This window comes from Chiloscyllium plagiosum, unplaced genomic scaffold (genome assembly GCF_037043375.1).
Source record: "Chiloscyllium plagiosum isolate Xiang-an unplaced genomic scaffold, Cpla_swu_hap1 HiC_scaffold_10, whole genome shotgun sequence".
Lineage (NCBI taxonomy): Eukaryota > Metazoa > Chordata > Chondrichthyes > Orectolobiformes > Hemiscylliidae > Chiloscyllium > Chiloscyllium plagiosum.
In genome coordinates, this window is record NW_028270148.1 from 78,255,033 (window position 1) to 78,279,722 (window position 24,690).

General features: G+C 43.4%; 1 protein-coding gene across 2 annotated transcripts in view; it reads left to right on the forward strand.

The window, feature by feature from the left end:
• The first annotated feature begins 10,742 nt into the window (after positions 1-10,742).
• Positions 10,743-24,690, forward strand: part of acat2 (acetyl-CoA acetyltransferase 2) — a 107,631-nt gene continuing 93,683 nt past the window's right edge. For both annotated transcript variants that reach the window (XM_043696187.2, XM_043696189.2), the window contains exon 1: positions 10,743-10,867. In XM_043696187.2, coding sequence (XP_043552122.2) covers positions 10,816-10,867 — 52 coding nt within the window. In that variant the 5' untranslated portion in view covers positions 10,743-10,815. The remainder of the gene's footprint in view (positions 10,868-24,690) is intronic.

Below are 24,690 nucleotides of genomic sequence, written 5' to 3' on the forward strand. Positions count from 1 at the left end.
TTAAGGACAAAAGTGTAACTAGGGAGAGAATAGGGTCCCTCAAAGGTTAGCAAGGCAGCCTATGTGTGGAGCTGCAGGAGATGGGGGAGAAAAGAAACAAGTCTTTTGCATCATTGTTTACTGTGGAGAAGGACATGGAAGATATAGCATGTGGGGAAATAAATGGTGACATCTTGAAAGATGTCCATACTACAGAGGAGGAGGTGCTGGATGCCTTGAAATGCATAAAAGTGGATAATTCTCCAGGACATGATCAGGTATACCCTAGAACTACGTGGGAAGCTAGCAAAGTGATTGCTGGGCCCCTTGCTGAAATATTTGTATCATCAATATGAACCGGGAAGGTGCCAGAAGATTGGACGTTGGCTAACGAGGTATCATTATTTTAAAAAGATGGTAAGGAGAAAACAGGGAACTGTCGACTGGTGAGCCTGACATTGCTGGTGGGCAAGTTGTTGGATCGAATCCTGAGGGACAGGATTTACAAGTATTTGGAAAGGCAAGGATTGATTTGGGATAGTCAACATGGCTTTGTGTGTGGGAGATCATATGTCATGAACTTGATTGAAATTTTTGACGAAGTAACAAAGAGGATTGATGAGGACAGAATGGATACCAACTATTTGGACTTCAGTAAAGCATTCAACAAGGTTCCTCATGGGAGACTGGTTGGGAAGGTTAGATCGCATGGAATACAGGGATATCTAGCCATTTGGATACAGAACTGGCTCAAAGTAAAGGACAGAGGGTGGTGGTGGAAGGTTGCATTTCAGACTTGAGGCCTGTGACCAGTGGAGTGCCACAAGCATTGGCGCTGGATCCACAACTTTTCATCATTTATATACAGGGGAACCTCGATTATCCGAATACTAATTATCTGAAAATCGGATTATCCGAAGGAGATCTCGAGGTCCCAATGGAAACATTACATCAAAAAACGTGTTTCCAACAGTGATCGCATCTTTTGTTAACAGTCATTAAACAGGCAACGTCTCCAAATGACTGCCTGCCCACTCTCTCCCCCCACAGTAAAAAGCTGTGTGTGTGTTTTTGTGAGTGTGTGTGTGTGTGTGTGTGTCTGTGTGTGTGTCTGTGTGTGCGCGCGCACACTATTTAGAGTATTGGTGTACAGTTCGGCTGCCCCGGAGAGGGGGCAAGGGTGTACGGGATTGGGGGGTGGGCAGGGGGCAGTGTTGAACGAGGTTGGGGGCGCGGGGCGGTGTTGGGGGCAGGGGGCTGTGTTGGACAGGAGGGGAAAAATCTAAAAGGGATGTAAGGGGCAACTTTTTCACACAGAGGGTGGTATGGAATGAGCTGCCATAGGAAGTGGCAACATTTAAAAGGCACCTGGATGGAGATATGAATAGGAAGGTTTTAGAGGAATATGGGCTAAATGCTGGCAAATGGGATTAGATTAGGTTAGGATATCTGATTGATATGGACATGTTGGATCAAAGGGTCTGTTTCCGTACTGTACATCTCTATGACTCTAAATCTACACAATCCTAGATTGTATATGACCATTACCTTTTTTGCAGTTGCAGAAGACAATTACACCTTAGGGTAGTAGTGAAAATGCTTATTCAGTTTTTTTTTATTTGTTATAGTCTATAAACCAAGACACAATTTGAAGTTTTTAAGGAAATCATTCGCATTTGACTATAAAACAATTGAAGTCAATTGTGTATCATAGAGTCATAAAGAGGTATAGCACAGAAACATACCCTTTGGTCCAACTTGCCCATGTCGACCAGATATCCTAACCTAATCTAGTTCTATCTGCCAGCACTTGGTCCATATCCCTGGTCACAATACTGGTTCTTTTTACAAGTTTGCTTTGTCCTTGACGTTTTTTCATGGAAGTTCTAATAACCCAAGGCTCCAACTAGGCTGAGTTTGAAAGTTTTATTTGGGCCCTTTTGTTTATCCTAACGGATAATACCTCCAGCTTTTATGTCTTTAAAAAAAAACCCGGTATAATCAAAGGGGAGTCTCCAGCTAGCTGCGTAGCTAGCTTTTTCTACATTAGAGTTTTTTAAATTCAATTCAGAACTTTAGAGAGTTCAGCAGCAGTGTGTGCGTGTGAAGAATGGCTGCTGGGACAAGTCTCATGATCTAACTTGAAGCCTGTAAGCTCTGGTTTGTTTCATTTTTACTCTTTGTGTGAAGGGATGTGTGTATTGGGACTGTTGCAAGTATTTTTGGAACAGCATAATTAAGTCAGATTTGGATGGGATAAGTTATCCGGTATTCTATTTTCTGTTCTTAGTGTTTTGTTCCACAATTTTGTGATTAAATTTTGTTTGTTTAAAACTTGGCGGTCTAACCAACTAATTTGCTGAAAATGTGTTGCTGGAACAGCACAGCAGGTCAGGCAGCATCCAGGGAACAGGAGAATTTCGTTTCGGGCATAAGTCCTTCTTCAGAAGGGCTTATGCCCGAAACGAAATTCTCCTGTTCCCTGGATGCTGCCTGACCTGCTGTGCTGTTCCAGCAACACATTTTCAGCTCTGATCTCCAGCATCTGCAGACCTCACTTTCTCCTCCTAACCAACTAATTTACCCCTGGGAATATCCACTATACACTTAGCTAAAACAAATATAAAGTTACGGTTTGGGCTACCTTCTTGAAAATGTTTTGAGGGGTCTGGCCTAGTCCATAACAGTTTGGGGGCTCTTTGCAGGATTTAAACAATGAGTGGTAGATGTTAGTGTCCTTTATTTGAACAGCGCTCAGATAGCAATGGCTCTTTCAGTCACCAAGAAGGTTCTGGAAGGGAAAGAAAGGACCTTGGGGGTTTTACAAAAGGCAAATAAGACCAAGTTGAGGGAATTAGTAGACAAGCTAGAGTTGAAGTTACTTCCTAATGGGAGGAAGGATGAGTTGATTACAGCAGTAGCTCAGCATTTAAATTTGCTGGAAACCCCATCAGGATCTGTAGAGATAGCTAAACGTCAATTGCAAATGAAGAAGTTTCAGTTAGAAGCAGAAATGAAACAGGTTGAGTTATGATTAAAATTGGAAGAGAAAGAAAAAGAATGAAGGGCTTTAGATGAAGAGAAAGAAAAAGAATTTGAACTTCAAAAATTGACACTTTAAAAGGAAAGTCAGCTTAAAAGAATGGAGATGAAGGCTGAACGTAGGCTTAGTGAGGAAGAGAGTGAGGATGCTGAAAATGTGTTGCTGGAAAAGCGCAGCAGGTCAGGCAGCATCCAGGGAACAGGAGAATCGACATTTCGGGCATAAGCCCTTCTTCCTGAAGAAGGTGGCTGAGAACACTTGGTGCTGTCACTGCTAGCTTTTAACACTCTTAAAAGGTATAGATCACCCACATCTTCATAACACTAGCAACACTGCAGTGTCACTGGATTCTAGATTTCTCTGATTCTAGTTCCTATTGTTAGGAGTATTTACCAAGTCAGTGACATTACTTAAACTCTAAACTACTTTGCATCGACCACTGAACTTCGCTTTCAGAGTTTCACATTGTAAATACGAATACTTCGTAAACAAAAATAAAAATCGTTGAAAAACTTCAGCAGGTCTGGCAGCAACTGTAGAGAGAAATGAGAGTAAGCACATCTATTGACTCTTCCTCATAACTGAGTTGATTTCCAGCAACCACAGTTCTTTTAGTTTTTACAAATGGTTTATCTTCTTTTTGAAAAAATTCCTGAATGTTTGCCTGTTCTTTCATTTTACCTTGTGAAATTTTCAGATGCTGTTGAGCTACCATATCCTGTAAGTCAATTTAGAAACATAGACGAGTATTCTAATATCGAGAACAATTAATAACTTTTCCCTAATCAATTTTAAAAGAGCTCTAATTTCATGACATAAATCAAGTCAAATGAACTAAACCTAGAAGATTCGTTTGGGGAATCTTAGGTAGCAAAAAAATAATAAATCTAAGCTTTTCACTCTAACCTTGTCTTTGAGGGTCTGATAGTAAATCTTTAAATCTTCCTGTTCTTGCAATCAAGGAGAATCAGAGGCTGAGGGGTGACATTATAGAGATTTATAAAATCATGAGGGGCATGGATAAGGTAAATAGACAAGGTATTTTCCCTGGAGAGGAGGAGTCCAGAACTAGAGGGCATAGGTTTAGGGTGAGAGGGGAACAAATTAAAAGGGGCATAAAGGGGGTACTCTTTTCTGCAGAGGGTGGTGTGTGTATCGAATGAACTGCCAGAGGAAGTGGTGGATGCTAGAACAATGAAACATTTAAAGGATGGGTATATGAATAGGAACATTTTAGAAAGTATTATGGACTAGGCCAGACCCTTCAAAACATATTTAAGCAGGTAGTCCAGATCATAACTCCTTATTGGTTTTGGCTAAGTGTATACTGGATATTCCCAGAGTAAATTAGCTGGTTCGATTGCTAAGTTTTAAACAAACAACATTTATTTACATAATTACGGAATGAAATACAAAGAACAGAAAATAAAATACTGGATAACTTATCCTATCCAAACCTAATGGTAGTTCCAAAACTACCTGCAACAGTCCCAATACACACATCCCTTCACACAAAGAGTAAAAATGAAACAAACCAGGGCTTATTGGCTTGAATTTAGCGAGAGAGAGAGACTTGCCCCAGCAGTCTTTCTTCACACACACACTGCTGCTGAACTCACTAAAGTTCTGAATTTAATAAAAAAACTACTCTAAATGAAAGCAAGTTACATAGCTAGCTAGCACTCCCCTTTGATTATACCAGTTTTTTTAAAGACATAAAAGTCTTAGGTTGGAGAATTATCTGTTAGGGTAAACAAAAGGGCCCCAATAAAACTTTCAAACTCAGTCTAGTTGAAGCCTTGGGTTGTTAGAACTTCTCTGAAAAAAACTCAAGGGCATAGCAAAAAAAACTAGTATTGTGACACCTCCCCCTTAAAAAAAATGAACCACCAATATCCAAAGATGGCTTCACTTTTCAGAATCCCCAAAAAATCGGTTAGTACTTTAAGCACACATATACATTCACTAACTATAAACTTGCAAACGTGCACAACTACATTTGGATTCAGGCTGTGGTTCTCCCACCACTGAACACCTCTGTTTCTCATTTGAGTCTCAATTATGCATCAGCGATCACATTTTCTTGACTTGCCACATACATAACTTTCAAATTCAATGGCTGTAAATAAACATCTGAACAGTGTGACATTTTTGTCCTTAAATCTCTCCACAAACTTCAATGGGTTATGATTTGGAGGTGCCAGTATTGGACTGGGGTGTACAAAGTTAAAAATCACACAACACCAGGTTATAGTCCAACAGGTTTATTTGGAAGTGCTAGTGTTTCCAAATAAACCTGTTGGACTATAATCTGGTGTTGTGTGATTTTTCTCAATGGGTTATGATCGGTGTATACAAATGTATCAGATGCGTTGCTGGTAATATAAACAAAGAAATGTTGTAGTGCCAACATCAAGCTTAAGTCTCTTTCTCAACTGTTGAATATTTCTGCTGATAAAAGTTCAACTTCCTGAAGAAATACCCAATAGAAATACCAAATCTGTCTTCTCGTCATCTTCTTGCAGGAGCACAGCACTGATACCCATATCATTTGCATCGATAACCACCTTGAAAAGCTTTGTGCAATCAAGTCTGGCTAATACTGGGGCAGTGGTTAACACAATTTTCAGGCTGTCAATGCCTCTGACAGTCCGCTGTCCACTGAAACTTCTTAGCTTTCTTTAGCAATTCAGTGAGTGGAGCAGCCACACTGCTAAAATTTGGTAGAAGCTTTCGGTAAAATCCACTCAATTCCAGGAACCGTAGTACTACCCTTTTTGTTGATGGTATGGGAAATTCCCTAATCACCATGGGACCATTTATCCATGTCTAATAGCATGGCACAGGAAGGTGACTTGTGCTTTGGCAAATTCACTTTTAGCTAAGTAACCACCAAGCATGCCTTACAAAGTTGTTTGAACAAGTCGAATAAGAGTTGTAAATGTTCCTTCCATGAGTAACTAAAAACCATCAGGTCATCAAAGTACACCACACAGTTAGATAATCCAGCAATTACCTTGTTCGTTAGTCTCTGAAATGTACTTTCATACCAAATGGCATGACTTTAAACTGATACAGTCCACTTGGCGTTACAAAAACCGAAATTGCCCTTGCTCTTTCTGACAGAGGTACCTGCCTCTGAGCAAACCCAACTTAAAAATTTAAGTTGCAGTCTTCCAAGTGTGGAATTGGATGTGCATCAGTCTTTATAATTACATTGACTTTGCGACAATCCACACATAACCATTGGGTACCATCTGGCTTTGGCACCATTACTATGGGTGAGCTCCAGTCACTGTAACTCATTTTGATTATGCCACCTTGGAGCATTCATTCTGCCTCCTTCTGAACCTGTGCCAATGTACGAGGATTATGTTGCTTAATCGGAACAGCATCTCCTATATCTACATCATGTACAATTAGGTTAGTATTTCCCAGTTTATTTCCATGTATCTCCCCATGCGATAGTAATAACTTTTTAAGGTCATTTTGAATTTTCTCAGGAAGGTAATTCAATAATTTAATCCAATTTTTGACAACTTCCTTATTGTCCAATTTAATTTGATGAATGTCCAATTCAGAATCCTCTGAATCTTAGTCTTCCTTCTGTGTTGTAATCATTAACACCATCTCTTCTGGCTTTCCTTCCCTGTCAAAATACCTTTTGAGCATGACATACATGAGAAAGTCTAGAGCCTTAAAACTTGTCTTTAAACATTTAGACTAAAATGTAATGCTGAATTATAGAACATATTTACTGCACGAGAAAATAGACAGGCAGGAAGGCTCAGAAAAAGGGGGAACTTAAAGATAGGGATACCTGGGCTCACCAAGTGATAACAGGATGGTGTAAGACAATTGAAAACATTTGTCTCAGCATCGGTGAATCTGTGAACAAGACACCAAGTGATAACGTGAAATTAATGACAGTGTTTGATTCTGACCCTGAATGAAAATCGGTACTATCAAAAGCTTTGTAATTAATGGTCAGATGCTGCCAATTATAATGGATCCTCATTACCCCCTTGCAAGCGGGGCAGACACAGAGAAAACAAAAATCTTTGCTGATTGAGTGAATTCTTAGAAGAGTGTAAAGGAAGTAGGAGTATACTTAAGAGGGAAATCAGGAAGGCAAAAAGGGGACATGAGGTAGCTTTGGCAAATAGAATTAAGGAGAATTCAAAGGGTTTTTACAAATATATTAAGGACAAACAGGTAACTAGGGAGAGAATTGGGCCCCTCAAAGATCAGCAAGGCAGCCTTTGTGTGGAGCCACAGAAAATGGGGGAGATACTAAATGAATATTTTGCATCAGTATTTACTGTGGAAAAGGATATGAAAGATATAGACTGTAGGGAAATAGATGGTGACATCTCGCAAAATGTCCAGATTACAGAGGAGGAAGTGAAACTATCATGGTATTCGAACAGATGAAAGACTCAACAGACAATCAAAGTATTTTTCAGTTACATCACACTGTAAACTTTTGCTATAAATTGTGTCCTCCACAACCACCTGATGAAGGAGTGGTGCTCCGAAAGCTAGTGTGCTTCCAATTAAACCTGTTGGACTATAACCTAGTGTTGTGTGGTTTTTAACTTTGCCCACCCCAGTCTAACACCGGCATCTCCAAATCAATTGTATCAGACATGCGAGCTGTGCATGGTTACTTTATGACCTCTCCAATTAGCTCAGACTGGACCTCTTTATGATAGGAGTTTATCTCGCTAGCAAGCTGGGTATGTTTTTCCCACCTGATGGATAACTCGAGGCCTGTAGGAGTGATTAGTCAAGCGCACACAGATCTGTCAAATAACTTTTCTTCCTTATGAATTATTGTCCTTCACTGTTATCTGTCTAATTAAGAAAATGCAGTGTGTTTTTCAAACTTTTGTATAAAGGAAGCCACTTTGTATCAGTACAGCGGAGTAGCCTGCTGGGGCACTTGAAGAGCTGGTACCCTACTCTCCTAGGTCATTAGAACCAAGTTAGTTTAGCTTATAGGTATCCATGTTATGTTGTAACAGTGATGCTATTAGTGAATAAAGGGGATGACTAAAATTAAACTAAATGTCTGAAAAAGGTTTTTATTCTAGATATCCAAAGAGTACAATATCTGGGACAAACCAAGAGAGAGGCTTTACAGGTCTGAGTCCACAAGGGATTCACTGAGCCGGCTCAAATCTGTACTTTAACACACACTGTGAGATTTCCTTCTGTCTGGTCTATCACATAGTTCACCTCACACAATTTCCTTTCAATTTGATAAGGTTCCCTAAATCTTGCTTATAAAGTTTGACCTATTACTGGAAAGAACATTAATACCCTATCCCCGATAGCAAAATTGTGAATTTTTGATTTCTTATCTGCTTTCTGTTTCATTGTATGCTGTGATAATTTTAAATGCTGTCTAGCCAACTCCCAGCTCTATTTAATCATTCTCTAAAATTTGACACATAGTCAAATGTATGGTCTCTGAATTCTGACTTACTAACTACTCCTCACTTCATGCCTAAAACTAATTCAAATGGACTGAATTTGATGGACTCATTTGGTGCATCTTTGATCGCAAAAAGCATAACCCTTATCCCAATCATCTGGATAGTCCAGACATGGTCTTTAGTGTTTAATGCCATCTTTATAGTGCTCTCTGGGATTCTGGATGGTACGCAGTAGATTTGAATTGTTTTACGCCTAGTCTGTCCATAACTTCCTTGAACAGTTTGGATGTGAAATTTGACCCTTGATCTGACTGTATCTCTATTGGTAGTCTTTATCTAGCAAAAAAAGACTAATTCCTCTCTAATTCGTTTAGCTGTGATATTGTGTAATGGATGGCCTCTGGAAATCTCATCAATACATCCATTATTACTAACAAATACTGATTACCACTTTTTGTTTGAGGTAGGAATCCTATGCAATCAATTAAGACTCTTGTAAAATGCTGGAATACGTATTAAACGTGCAGGCGTTATTGCCTGTGGTAGCCTGTGCCTACTGGAGTAGCTGGTTGCCTGGAATTGACAGAAAACAGATTTGAATTAGGCCATTCAGTTTAAACTATTCCCTGAAAAAAATACTAATTTTCAATAAAGTTTGACAATCTTAAAAGCCAATGACACAATCCAATGCCCTGGGGTGTAAGACCGGGGGAAATTGAACAGTTGGGAGGAGAACTGCCAAGCCACAGCTGGTAAAAGTCTGCCTGAAAAATAACTATCTTAAAAGTACCTTTTTTGATCAGTAACCTGAGCAGCAGAAATCCCTAAGACATAGGAAGATCCAAATAGAAGAACCAAAAGCTACCTGGTTTTGAGATAAGAAGTGTTGTTTTGTAATTCTTAATTGGGAGGTTTTTTTAAATTGGATTATTTACAGTGTGGAAACAGGCCCTTCGGCCAACAAGTCCACACTGACCCTCTGATACCCAGATCCATTCCCCCTGACTATTGCATCTGACACTACAGGCAATTTAGCATGGCCAATTCACCTGACCTGCACATCTTTGGACTTGGGAAGAAACCGGAGCACCCGGAGGAAACCCACGTGGAGGCAGGGAGAATGTACAAACTCCACACAGTCACCCGGGGTGGGAATTGAACCTGGGTCCTTGGTGCTGTGAGGCAGCAGTGCTAATCACTGAGCCACCGTGCCACCCCATTGGACTTATATTATAAAAGGGAAGATAAAAGATAGGTTAGAGTAAGTACTTGTACATAATTGTTAGTTAATTATTTTCTGTTATACTTGAAGAATTAAAGTTGTTAATTTTTACTTTAAATAGTTCTTGGCCACTCGAATTTTTACAGATTACTGCATGGGATAAATCTTTTCTGTGTTGCTGGTTTTATGCAGGAGAGTTTACCCTGTGTCGTAACACTAGACTAAAACATTAACTCTGCTTTTTCTGTCCACTGATGCTGCCAGATCGGTTGAGTTTCTCAAACAATTTCTGTTTTAACTTTCCAGCATTTGCAGTTCTTTGTCTTGTTTATGCTTGTGATAAATGGAATGTACAAAATCAAAATACACTGATGCTGGAAATCTGAAACACCTGTTTCTCTTTCCATGGATTCTGCCAAACCTGCTGAGTCCCTCCAGCATTCTCTGCATTTGCAAACAATATAATATTATATGTTTTGAGCTGTAATGTAACCTTGGGGAGAATTCTTGGACACTTTCTTCGTATAGTTCCATGTGACTTTTTACATTCAGCTTCATAAACAGTTTCGGTTAACATTAACTATAACACTCTGATACAATGCTCTAAATCTCAATTGTACAATGGTCTTTGGAATATTTTTGATTAGCAGAGCTCAGATATCCTACATCCGAAGTTGCCTGTAACTTTTGTTCGTGGATGGTGAGTTGGGGGTGATGATGGCTCAACAATGCAGTGTTCGCAACACACCTCAACTGCTAACTTTAAAGTGGTCTGGACAGAAGCTGTCCAGTTGTTTCTGATAGCATAAACATCAAGAATCAAAGAACCCGGATTTAATGTGCCTGGAGAAAAAAAACCTATTCTACGCCGTTTCTGGTTAGGATTTGGGAGAATGTTGAAGAAAGATTTCCTTGGCCTTCAAAACAATGAATAGTTATGCCAAGAGAGAAAAAAGTAGCACTTCCGTATAACAGCTTTTACTATAAGCTATGTGGCTCGCTCTTGCACAGTCGCCACGTCACAGCTGCGCAATATGCTTTTGAGCAATCTTAGATCTTGTCTCCGCCCACTGTATCGCTCGTATTTACAGTGGCTCCTCCCTGAATACCCGCACCCCATTGCTCGCATCATGAGCCAAGAGGAAGATGTGGTCATCATAGGTGCTGCAAGAACACCGATCGGTAAGGACATTCGGTTTGGTGTAGGAATGGAGCGAACAAGTCGAGTCGGTAGCCATGTTGTAAAATTGTGAAACGACAGACGGGACTCTTTTTTGCTGTCATTTCGAATTGCCTAGAAAGCCGAAATCCGTGGCCTCTGTTGGGCCAACCGCAGCTCAGGAGACGGCTGGTAACCAATTGCACGTTCCCTATTAATCAAACTTGTTTCTCAGCTCAGCACCTGATTGGCTGTAGGGCCATTGTCTTTGTGTTTTCCTTGGAATTAATTCAGAGAGATAACAGCAACGAAACCTTTTAAACTGGACCCAAATATTCCAGTTTTTTCTAACACAAATCAATGTAGGTCTTTAATGTTAAAAGAGCGGCCCTATGTTCCTCTGGAACTGTGGCGACTTTACCTTATCTTCATTTACGAAAAGTATTTGGATAAATCCAGCATATTTGTATACCAATATATTGAAAGCTCTCTGTTGTATTTTCCAGGAATATATCTGTTGATCATATGAGTTCAGTGTGATCACAGCAGAATTTTACAGTGTTCTACTATGCTCAGTGTGTGTCATGAGGTGGTGCTTCCCTACTCCAGGCCTGGGTAGAGTATTCTGTCTAGCTACCTCCATATGGTTGTGCTTCTCTTAGCAGATTCAAATAAGAGGCCAGAAAGCAAGATGCCTTTAAATAGCCAATTTGGGGCCTTAACTGGGGCAAGGACAGATAGGATTGTCCTGGATCTTGTGTGTCAAGAGTGTGGTGCTGGAAAAGCACAGCAGGTCAGGCAACATCTGAGGAGCAGGAGAATCAACTTTTCAGGCATAAGCCCTTCATCAAGAATGAAGCATGTGGGTCGGGGCTGAGAGATAAATGGGATGGGGGGAGTGGGGGGCTGGGTTGGGAGGAGGTAGCTGGGAAAGTGATTGGTGGATAAAGGTGAGGGAGAAAAGGTGGTAGGTCAGAGTGGGCAGCGATGGACCGGTCTGGAGGGTGATGCTGAGTTTGGAGGCTTGGGACAGGGATAATGTGGGAGGATGGGAAATGAGGAAGCTATTGAAATCCACATTTATCCTGTGTGGTTACAAGTCCCCAAGGTGGAATATGAGGCATTCCACCTCCAGGTTTGACAGTGGAGGAGGCCCAGGACCTGCATGTCCTTGACGGAGTGGGAGGGGGAGGAAGAAATGTTCAGCCGTGGGGTTGGTGGGGATGGGTGTCCCAGAGATGTTCTCTGAAACGATCCACAAGAAGCTATCCTGTCTCCCCGAATATAGAGGAGACCACATCGGGCCCAAAGGACGCCGAAGATGACATAGGTAGAGGTACAGGTGAATTTCTGACAGATGACATGTGGGTGGCACAGTGGTTAGCACTGCTGCCTCAGCGCCGGAGACCCGGGTTCAATTCCCGACTCAGGCGACTGAATGTGTGGAGTTTGCACGTTCTCCCTGTGTCTGCGTGGGTTTCCTCCGGGTGCTCCGGTTTCCTCCCACAATCCAAAGATGTGCAGGTCAGGTGAATTGGCCATGCTAAATTGCCCGTAGTGTTAGGTAAGGGGTAAATGTAGGGGTATGGGTGGGTTGCGCTTCGGCGGGTCGGTGTGGACTTGTTGGGCCGAAGGGCCTGTTTCCACACTGTAATGTAATCTAATCTAAAAAAAATCTAATGACTCTATGACTTTATGTGGAAGGGGTCCCTTGAGGCCTTGGTTGGAGGAGATGGGAGTGGTGTGGTTGCAGGATTTGCATTTACTGCCATGGCAGGGAAAGGCGCCAGGAGTAGGGTGTGGACAAGGGAGTCGCAGAGGGAATGGTCTTTTCGGAACACTGATGGGGTGGGAAGGGATATTTTATCTCTGGTGGTGAGGTCTGTTTGGAAGTCATAGAGTCATTGAGAAATACAGCATGGAAATAAACCCTTCGGTCCTACTCGTCCATGCCGACCAGATATCCCAACCCAATCTAGTCCCACCTGCTAGCACCCAGCCCATATCCCTCCAAGCCCTTCCTATTCATGTATCCATCCAAATGCCTTTTAAATGTTGCAATTGTACCAGCCTCCACCACTTCCTCTGGCAGCTCATTCCATACACTTACCACTCTCTGTGTGAAAACGTTGTCCCGTAGGTGTCTTTTGTATCTTTCCCCTCTCACCCTAAACCTATGCCCTCAAGTTCTGGACTTCCCAACCCCAGGGAAAAGGCTTTGACTATTTACCCTATCCATACCCCTCATAATTTTGTAAACCTCCATGAGGTCACCCCTCAGCCTCCGACACTCCAGGGATAACAGCCCCAGTCTGTTCAGCCTCTCCCTATAGCTCAGATCCTCCAACTCTGGCAACATCCTTGTAAATCTTTTCTGAACCCTTTCAAGTTTCACAACATCTTTCCGATGGGAAGGAGACCAGAATTGCATGCAATATTCCAAGAGTGACCTAACCAATGTCCTGTACAGCCGCAACATGACCTCCCAACTCCTGTACTCAATATTCTGACCAATAAAGAAAAGCATACCAAACGCCATCTTCACTATCCTATCTACCTGCACACTCCACTTTCAAGGAGCTATGAACCTGCACTCCAAGGTCTCTTTGTTCAGCAACATTCCCTAGGACCTTAACATTAAGTGTATTTGCTAAGATTTGCTTTCCCAAAATGCAGCACCTTGCATTTATCTAAATTAAACTCCATCTGTCACTTCTCAGCTCATTGGCCCAACTGGTCAAGATCCTGTTGATATCTGTGGTAACCCTCTTCGCTGTCCACTACACATCCAAATTTGGTGTCATCTGCAAACTTATTGACTATACCTCTTATGCTCGCATCCAAATCATTTATGTAAATGACAAAATGTAGAGGACCCAGCCCCGATTCTTGTGGCACTCCACTGGTTACAGGCCTCCAGTCTGAAAAACAACCCACCACCACCCCCTGTCTCCTACCTTTGGGCCAGTTCTGTATCCAAATGGCTAGTTCTCCCTGTATTCCATGAGATCTAACCTTGCTAATTAGTCTCCCATGGGGAACCTTGTCGAAAGCCTTACTGAAGTCCATATAGATCACATCTACTGCTCTGTCCTCATCAATCTTCTTTGTTACTTCCTCAAAAAACTCAATCAAGTTTGTGAGACATGATTTCCCAAGTTTCGGGCAAAAGCCCTTCATCAGGAATACAGGCAGAGAGCCTGAAGCGTGGAGAGGAGGGTGGGGGTGGGGAGAAAGTAGCATAGAGTACAATGACTTTATGTGGAAGGGGCCCCTGAGCTGCCCAACATTTCAACTCTCCCTCCCACTCTGCCGAGGACGTGGAGGTCCTGGGCCTCCTTCACCGCCGCTCCCTCACCACCAGATGCCTGGAGGAAGAACGCCTCATCTTCCGCCTCGGAACACTTCAACCCCAGGGCATCCATGTGGATTTCAACAGTTTCCTCATTTCCCCTTCCCCCACCTCACCCTAGTTCCAAACTTCCAGCTCAGCACTGTCCCCATGACTTGTCCTACCTACCTATCTTCTTTTCCACCTATCCACTCCAACCTCCCCCCTGCCCCCGACCTATCACCTTCATCCCCTCCCCCAGTCACCTATTGTACTCTATGCTACTTTCTCCCCACCCCCACCCTCTAGCTTATCTCTCCACGCCTTCAGGCTCTCTGCCTTTATTCCTGATTCGGCTTTTGCCCGAAACGTCGATTTTACTGCTCCTTGGATGCTGCCTGAACTGCTGTGCTCTTCCAGCACCACTAGTCCAGAATCTGGTTTCCAGCATCTGCAATCATTGTTTTTACCCTGCATTTATTTCAGCCTAACGGGGAAGGCAGATGAACTCACGGCATGGTTAGGAACATGGGAAAAGGATATCATAGCAATTACAGAAACATGACTCAAGGATGGACAGGACTGGCAGCTTAATGTTCCAGGATACATATGCTACAGGAAGGAAAGAAAGGGAGGCAAGAGAGGAGGGGGAGTAGCGTTTTTAATAAGGGATAGCATTACAGCTGTGCTGAGGGAGGATATTCCCGGAAATACATCCAGGGAAGTTATTTGGGTGGAACTGAGAAAGAAGAAAGGAATGATAACCTTATTGGGATTGTATTATAGACCTCCCAATAGTCAGAGGGAAATTGAGAGACAAACTTGTAAGGAGATCTCAGCTATCTGTAAGAGTACTTAAGGTCGGGGATTTTAACTTTCCAAACATAGACTGGGACTGCCATAGTGTTAAGGGTTTAGATGGAGAGGATTTGTTACGTGTGTACAAGACAATTTTCTGATTCAGTATGTGGATGTACCTACTGGAGAAGGTGCAAACATTGACCTACTCTTGGGAAATAAGGCCGGGCAGGTGACTGAGGTGTCAGTAGGGGAGCACTTTGGGGTCAATGACCATCATTCTACTAGATTTAAAATAATGATGGAAAAGGATAGACCAGATCTAAAAGTTGAAGTTCTAAATTAGAGAAAGGCCAATTCTGATAGTCTTAGGTAAGAACTTTCAAAAGCTGATTGGGGCAGATGTTCGCAGGTAAAGGGACGGCTGGAAAATGGGAAGCCTTCAGAAATGAGATAATGAAAATCCAGTGAAAGTATATTCCTGTCAGGGTGAAAGGAAAGGTATAGGGAATGCTGGATGACTAAAGAAATTGAGGGTTTGGTTAAGAAAAAGAAGGAAGCATTTGTCAGGTATAGTCAGAATAGATCGAGTGAATCCTTAGAAGAGTATGAAGGAAGTAGGAGTATACTTAAGAGGGAAATCAGGAGGGCAAAACGGGTACATGAGTTAGCTTTGGTAAATAGAATTAAGGAGAATCCAAAGAATTTTTACAAATACATTAAGGACAAAAGGGTAACCAGGGAGAGAATAGGGCCCCTCAAAGATCAGCAAGGAGGCCTTTGTGTGGAGCTGCAGAAAATGGGGGAGATTCTAAATGAGTATTTTGCATCAATATTTACTGTGGAAAAGGATATGGAAGATATACACCGTAGGGAAATAGTTGGTGACATCTTGCAAAATGTCCAGATTACAGAGGAGGAAGTGCTGGATGTCTTGAAACGGGTAAAGGTGGATAAATCCCCAAGACCTGATCAGGTGTACCCGAGAACTCTGTGGGAAGCTGGAGAAGTGATTGCTGGGCTTTTTGCTGAAATATTTGTATCATCGATAGTCACAGGTGAGGTGCTGGAAGACTGGAGGTTGGCTAACATGGTGCCACTGTTTAAGAATGGTGGTAAGGACAAGCCAGGGAACTATAGACCAGTGAACCTGACCTCGGTGGTGGGCAAGTTGTTGGAGGGAATCCTGAGGGACAGGATGTACATGTATTTGGAAAGGCAAGGTCTGATTAGGGATAGTCATCATGGCTTGGTTGGGATCCAAGGGATCCTTCCATATCCATCACAAATTCACCTGCACCTCCACACACACCATTTACTGCATCCGCTGCACCCGATGTGGCCTCCTCTACATTGGGGAGACAGGCCACCTACTTGCGGAACATTTCAGAGAACATCTCTGGGACACCCGCACCAACCAACCCAACCACCTCGTGGCTGAAAACTTTAACTCCCCCTCCCACTCCGCCAAGGACATGTAGGTCCTTTGCCTCCTCCATCGCCAGACCATGGCAACACGACGCCTGAAGGAAGAGCGCCTCACCTTCCGCCTAGGAACCCTCCAACCACAAGGGATGAATGCAGATTTCTCCAGCTTCTTCATTTCCCCTCCCCCCACCTTATCTCAGTCCCAACCCTCGGACTCATCACCGCCTTCTTGACCTGCAATCTTCTTACTGACATCTCTGCCTCCACCCCCTCTCCGGCCTATCACCCTCACCTTAACCTCCTTCCACCTATCGCATTCCCAGCGCCCCTCCCCCCAAGTCCCTCCTCCCTACCTTTTATCTTAGCCTGCTTGGCGCACCCTCCTCATTCCTGAAAAAGGGCTTATGCCCGAAACGTCGATTCTCCTGCTCCTTGGATGCTGCCTGACCTGCTGCGCTTTTCCAGCAACACATTTTTCAGCTCTAACCTCCCATCACCGTCTCTGGCAACCGACTAACCACAGACATATACTACAATCCCACCGACTCCCACAGCTACCTAGACTACACCTCCTCCCTCCCTACCTCCTGTCAAAATGCCATCCCTTATTCCCAATTCCTCCGCCTCTACCAGCCCTGTTCCCAGGATGACCAATTCTACCTTAGAGAGTCTCAGATGGCCTCCTTTTTCCATGATTACAACTTCCTCCACTTTACGCACCATTGCCCTTGAACCCCACCCCTCCCAACACAACAAGGACAGAACCCCACCCTCCCCCGGTCCTCACTTTCTACCCCATACAACCTCTGCATACAATGCGTCATCCTCTGCCACTTCCACCACCTCCAAACGGACCCCACCATCAGAGATATATTTCCGTCCCAACCCCTATCAGCGTTCCAAAAAAGACCATTCTCTCCGTGCCCACACCCCCACTCCTGGCACCTTTCCCTGCCACTGCAGGAAGTGCAAAGCCTGCACCCACATCACTCCCCTCACCTCCATCCAAGGCCCCAAGGGATCTTCCACATCCATCAGAAATTCACTTGTACCTCTACCAATGTCATCTAGTGCATCCTTTGCACCCGGTGTTGGTCTCCTCTACGTTGAGGATACAGGATGCCTTCTCGTGAATTGTTTCAGAGAATGTCTCTGGTGCACCCGTAATTACCAACCCCACCGCCCCATGGCTGAACACTTCAAACCCCTCCCATTCCATCAAGGACATGCAAGTCCTGGGCCTTCTCCACCAACAAACCGTTAACCACCCGATGCCTGGAGGAGGAATGCCTCATATCCTGCCTTGGGACCCTGCAACCACACAGAATAAGTGTAGATTTCAACAGCTTCCTCATTTCCCCTCTTCCCCCCCCCCCCCATTATCCCAGTCCCAAACCTCTAACTCAGCACCGCCCTCCGCACCCGTCCATCACTGCCCCCTCTGACGTATCACTTCCTCCCTCACCTTCATCCACCTATCACTTTCCCAGCTACCTCCCCCCAACGCACCCCCTTCCATTTATCTCTCAGCCCCAACCCACAAGCCTCTTTCCTGATGAAGGGCTTATGCCCAAAACATCGATTCTCCTGCTCCTCGGATGCTGTGCTTTTCTAGCACCACACTCTTGACTCTGATCTCCAGCTTCTGCAGTCCTCACGTCTTCCCTCCTGGACCTTGTGTGTCCCATGTAAATTGCTGGACAAATGGAGATAGGGATAGGGCTGATAGAAGGCTGTTTGAGAATTTTATAGGCTCATCCAGCCTACAAACTCTCCTTCAAGGAACAGTAAAAATTTCCCCTTGGAATTTGGGTACTGTTTGTGACCACAGACCAAGCTTCTGCAGGCACTACTTTATTAATAATACAGAGTTGCCAGCCAATCTGATTGGATTGCATCTGTCTGAGGTAGGGGTTCCATTTGGGTGAGGGGCAAAGTTGTTGTCTCTAGCCAATTAATACTCAGTGCCATTTGAAAAGTTTTGCCCATTGTTCCCGACACAAATGCTGGAGATATTTTGAGTGTATTTAACAAATTTCACCATGTGCTGCAGATTAATGCATTGTCTCTCAGAATCCAACTATCGTGCAGTTGTGAATGCATTTAGATACTACACTACTATGAATATGTACAATACCAATATGATTTACAAACTATAAAATCTTACTTTTTAAAGAAAACCACCTGAATTTAACTTCTGTTGGAGAGAGATATCAAAGAGGAGTCTTGGCTTCTGTGTCTAGCAGCACCAGTTGATCTTTTTCAGAGCTCTTTACCAATGGAACATAGGTCCTTGGATACAGTTTTCTCATGACTGGTTCTCTCAGCCGAGTACAACACTTTTTACTTTCCGCGTTACAATGATTACATGCAACATTTTTGTCATTCTTAAACACCCCCCCCAAATCTACACATCCAATCCTGTGAACACACAATCAATGATGGACATCTTTGTGGACAGCCCTAGGTCCTCCCATGACCTCATGATGTTCACCTTTATCACTGGGCCTTGAGATCTTACAATGCATCTCATTCAGTCACGTTCCAGCACTGACAGTTATACTCTTTCCCAGATACTTGCTTGCTGCATCAAGTTATTTTCAATAACTTGGATACTTGCTTATCACTAATGACTTTCAAATTCTGTTAGACAATTCATATTTTGTACTAATATTATAGGAGGTACTAAATGATGCTAATTTCTACCAATTGCTATCAAATTTGTAATATCAGTTCCAATGTAAAGTTAGTTATGTGTCAGGATATACAGTTACATCTAATATTATAATCCTTTGACAGCTGACAAATTGGGGAGCAGCTTCTCTGTCTTGTACTTGGGAGATCAAACAAACACAGTCTCTCTATGTTGCAGCTTTAAGTTGGTTCAAAACAGAGGTTTGATTTTTGGATGGGGCCCATTGTCTTTACTTAAAATACCTTTCACTCTAGTTTTTCCCACCAAACAAGATAGTGCACATTCAAATTCCAGTGATAAGGATGAAGTTCAATTATTTTTGCAGCTTTCTGCTTGCTGAGCTGAAGAGAACAGATGCTTAGGAGCAGAGTTCCAAAGACAAAGGAGTTGTTAATAGTGGTGAAAAGGAAAAGGAGATGTAAAATGGATGTAAATTAAGGTGTGAAAGGGAGAAAATAAGTACTGTCAACTGCTCGTAGGAATGTAAAGTAAACAAGATGCAAACAAGATGAAGCAAAGAATTGTGGATGCTGAAGATCTGAACCTGAAACAGAAATTACTTGGGAAATTCAGCAGGTCTGGCAGTATCTGTGGAGGGAAAGCAGAATTTACCTTTTGAGCTCAGTGACTGTTCTTTAGAACTCAATTTCAGAACATTTGGTTAAAAATCACACAACACCAGCTTATAGTCCAACAGGTTTATTTGGAAGTACAGTACTAGCTTTCAGAGCACTAAGCTGATGAAGGAGCAGCGCTTTGAAAGCTGGTACTTCCAAATAAACGTGTTGGACTATAACCTGGTGTTGTGATTTTTAACTTTGTCCACCCCAGTCCAATCCAGCATCTCTACATCAGTACATTTGAGAAGTTTTGTGAATCTGACTAGTCCTCAATTTGAAATCAGGTGATCATGGCAGTCATTTTACATCAATACTTTAAAAAAAATCACTTTAGTCCTTGAAAGTCAGAGATATTAAAAGTAAGATGATCAAAGATGAATATTGGTAGCCCATGTTTATCATTGTTGCATTAATCTGCTGTAGTGGTCAATAATCACTCTTCACTTGGAATGGTCTCCCATAAAGATATGTATGGAATTTCTTTAATGCGTAAATGAACCAAATGTTCTCCTGTGTTGGTATTTCTGATTGGATTTCTAATTTAAGGTTCTAATTCAGCTATCGATTTAATTGTGCTTGGCGACACCACAGAGCATCTGAGCTATTTCCTTTGAATGCACAATTGCGTATTCACAGAGGCAGCCTTGAAAGAGGAGAGCATTGGAGATGTACCAAGGGAGGAAGGAGCAACTGGGGTAGGACAAGGAAAGAGATGGGGGTGTGAAGGGAGGAGATCGGACTGAGACAGTGATTGCATCAGGGTGGGGGGGGAGAATTGGCTCACCATTCAGTTGGGATGGACAGAGTAGGGGGGAGAAAACTTCCCCACTGTCCCATCATGTCCTGTTTTCCCCTCTGCCCGTTGTCCTCTTCCCACACTAACAGCCCCACCTTTTCTCCTCTTCACTCCCCCACCACCACCCCAATTTGTTTTCCTGACTTCCCACCCATCCAGCCCTCCCATTCTGCTCCCCACCTTCAGCCCCATCCATGTTCCTTTGGCCTGATATCTGACGAAGGGTCACCAGACTTGAAACATGCACTTTTGTTTGTTTCCCACAGATGCTCCCAGACCTTCTGAGCTTCAGGAATTTCTGTTTTTAATTTAAATCTCAAGCATCTGCAGTTCTTTGTTTTATTCCAGTTTCAATATTGCGCCTGTGTCCTGTACATGTGCAATTCTGACTTTGCACATGACACAATAACATACGGTTTTTTGTGATGTGGTGTTGGATTGGATCTTGGATTGGGGTGGACAAAGTTAAAAATCACACTGCACCAGGTTATCGTCCAACAGATTTACCTGGAAGTACTAGCTTTTTTACAGGTTTTGTAACTATGTTCATGCATGTTTCAGAGTGAACAAACATATGCAGTTATCTGCAGTTCCAGTGTCAGCAAATACTGCATATTGATTTTCCCTTCTTGCATCAGAGCCATTTACAGCCAAGAAGCATACTGACCGGTTTCCTTCTGTTGTGATATAAACATTAGTACCATTTTACATACTTCGACTTTGGGTTTGCTCAAATTTCTCTCATCTGACCCGGACTGTTGGTGGGCAATGGATGGTTTCCGTGTTTTGATGCGAGTTATGAAAAAACTTGTGCACTAGATAAACAAATTGAAATTCTCAGCTCTTTCTTTTCTCTTGGGATTTCCATCTTAGATGTTTGTACTTTATCAGAATTTTGTACTTTATCAGAATTTAGTTTGACTTCTATCAGGTATATACATTGTTCCAAGGAATTGGCATATTGTCACCTCACAAAGGAATGTATGTGTTAAGTCATGGCGACACTTTTAGTCAGAAGGATGTCACTTGGTGCACTATTACCACACCAGCTCTCATTAGAGCAATCCACTGTTGACATTGAGGAACTCAGAAGGGAGTTATACAGGTTGAAGAACTATGAAATCTATCTTTTGAGTCTCAGCAGACTGATAGGAAGCAGTCAAGAGGAATATCAAGAGGTTCTTCCTCATCCTCAGAGGTGTTGAAAAGTTGGGAAAGAGACAGGGAAAATGACCAAATTTCAGCAACGGCATGTAGAACCTACTCCTGATGCACACAGTGGAAAGGAAGGGGGTTGGGGGGAATGGTATGTCAAGGAAGATCTCCAGGAAGGGTTTCTTGCATTTCTTCTTCCAGAAGGTGCACTCAGTGATTAGCAACCTCAAGGAAAAACATAGCTCAGTAACACGTTAGAGTGCAGGTTCATAGTTCCTTGAAAGTAGAGTCGCAGGTAGATAGGATAGTGAAGAAGGCATTTGGTATGCTTTATTGGTCAGAGTATTAAGTACAGGAATTGTGTGGTCCTGTTGCAGATGTACAGGATATTGATTAGACTATTTTGGAATATTGGTCTGCTTCCTATTGAAAGGATGTTGTGAAACTTGAAAGGGTTCAGAAAAGATTTACAAGGATGTTACCAGGGTTGGAAGATTTGAGTTATAGTGAGAGACTGAATAGGCTGGGGCTATTTTCCCTGGAGGGTCGGAGGCTGAGGGGTGAATAGAGAAAGTCCTATCCCTGGGGTGGGGAGTCCAGAACTAGAGGGCAGAATTAGATTTAGGGTGAGAGGGGAAAGATATAGTAGGGACCTCATGGGCAACTTTTTCACGCAGAGGAATATATGAAATGAACTGCCAGAGGAAGTAGTCGAGGCTGGTACAATTGTATCTGGATGGGTATATGAATAGAAAGGATTTAGAGGGACCTGGGCCAAATGCTGGCAAATGGGATGACGTTAGGTTAGGATATCTATTTGGCATAGACAAGTTGGACCAAAGGGCCTTTTTCTGTGCTGTACATCTCTGACTCTATGACTTTAAAACATTATCTTTGTCTGACGTTTTGAGGATCAGCAAATCTTTCTATTCCAGACAATATGACATGATGCCCCCTGGCAGTACAGCCTTCTAATCGTTACTGTCCTTTGTCATGGAAGTCTTAAACCACAGCATGTCAGAGAGACTGGACTGGTCCTTTGAAAAGAATGAAACTCTTGGAACCGACGGCTATTGGCCAAGTTGTATTCAGTTGTGTGGGACTTGATTGGCCAGGACCTGATAAAGATGTGTGACAGTATGCACTGGCAGGTACCATGTGCGAATCCATGAGGAAAGGTATCATCTGCCTCGTAAACAAGTGGAAGGGGGAGAGGGAGGAAATTAGAAATTGAATATGAGTTACAAAATCCTACCTCAGGTCATCGCCAACTGTGCCAGGTCTACTCTGGGATTGGTGATTCACCCCAACCAATCCTGTGCTCTACTGGGCAGAAAGGTCTCTGCGAGTCTCATGCTCCTCAGGAATTGGATTGTCTACATACAGGACGGTGGGGTGGACATCTGCCTCAACAGTCTGCACTAGGAGAAGGCCTTCTTTTATGATATTGTACACCTACATGAGGGGTGTTCTGTCCAAAATGGACTTTGTGGAGGGAATCCACAATCGGATCTGACTACTTTACACTAACATCAGTAGTGTACTCTCGATCAGTGGGTGGGAATCAGAAAATTTCCTGATCAGATCAGGAGTCATGCAGGGCTGCCCACTCTCTCCCAATTTGTGTGTTGTATAAATCCTTTTGCCAATTCCATATGAAAGGATGCAAGCCTGAGAGGAGTGACTACACCAGGCAATGCAGGCATGCAGGTCAAAGCCTCCCTGTATATGGATGACATCACCGTTTTCTGCTTGAATCCACTGTCAGTGCACAGACTCCTGAGCATCTTCAAAAAGTCTGAACTGGCCCTGGGAGCCAAGGTTAATCAAGGTATGAGTGAGCCATGTTCTTTGGCAGCTGGGCTGACCAATCCTTTATCCCCTTCACTATCTAGATTTAGATTACTTTTAGATTTAGATTACTTACAGTGTCGAAACAGGCCCTTTGGCCCAACAAGTCCACACCGACCTTCCAAACAGCAACCCACCCAGACCCATTCCCTTACACTTACCCCTTCACCTAACACTACGGGCAATTTAGCATGGCCACTTCACCTAACCTGCACGTTTTTGGACTGTGGAAGGAAACCGGAGCACCCGGAGGAAACCCATGCAGACACAGGGAGAATGTGCAAACTCCACACAGACAGTTGCCTGAGGCGGGACTTGAATCCAGGTCTCTGGTGCTGTGAGGCAGCAGTGCTAACCACTGTGCCACTGTGCCACCCTTAAATCAGGACAGATTACCTGAAGGAATATGGTTGGAGGGGCCAGTATGCTAAAACTTGGGAGGAACGTTATGGTGAGGCAATAACTGGGCAAAGGGAGCATCACTCCATCTTCATTTCAAGTAAAAACCTAATCGTCGAGTGTGAAGTACTCTCAGTTGCTGTGTGTGGCGCAGGTTTGGCCCATTCCCTGAGCCTGTGCCACTGCAGTCACTCAAGTCATCTTCTACTTCATCTAGAGATCAAAGATGGACAGTGTGTGCAAAGTTCTGGATAAGGTGAGGGGATGTGGAAGTACCCAACACTAGTTGAAACTTTATTGCTGGAACAGCACAGCAGGTCAGGCAGCATCCAGGGAACAGGAGATTCGACGTTTCGGGCACATGCCCTTCTTCAGGAATGAGCAGAGAGTGTTCAGCAGGAGAAGATAAAAGGTAGGGAGGAGGGACTTGGAGGAGGGGCGTTGGAAATGTGATAGGTGGAAAGAGGTCAAGGTGAGGGTGATAGGTCGGAGTAGGATGGAGGCGGAGATGTCAAGAAGAAGACTGCAGGTCAGGAAGGCGGTGCCGGGCTGGAGGGATTTGGCTGAGACAAGGTGGGGGGAGGGGGGATGAAGAAACTGGTTCCGCCAGTTTCCTCCTCGTGCTCCCACGAGGAGGTTGAACAGTTCATCCACTACACTAACACCTTCCACCCCGACCTCAAATTCACCTGGACAGTCTCGGACTCCTCCCTCCCCTTCCTAGACCTTTCTGTTTCTATCTCAGGCGACCGAATCAACACGGACATCTACTA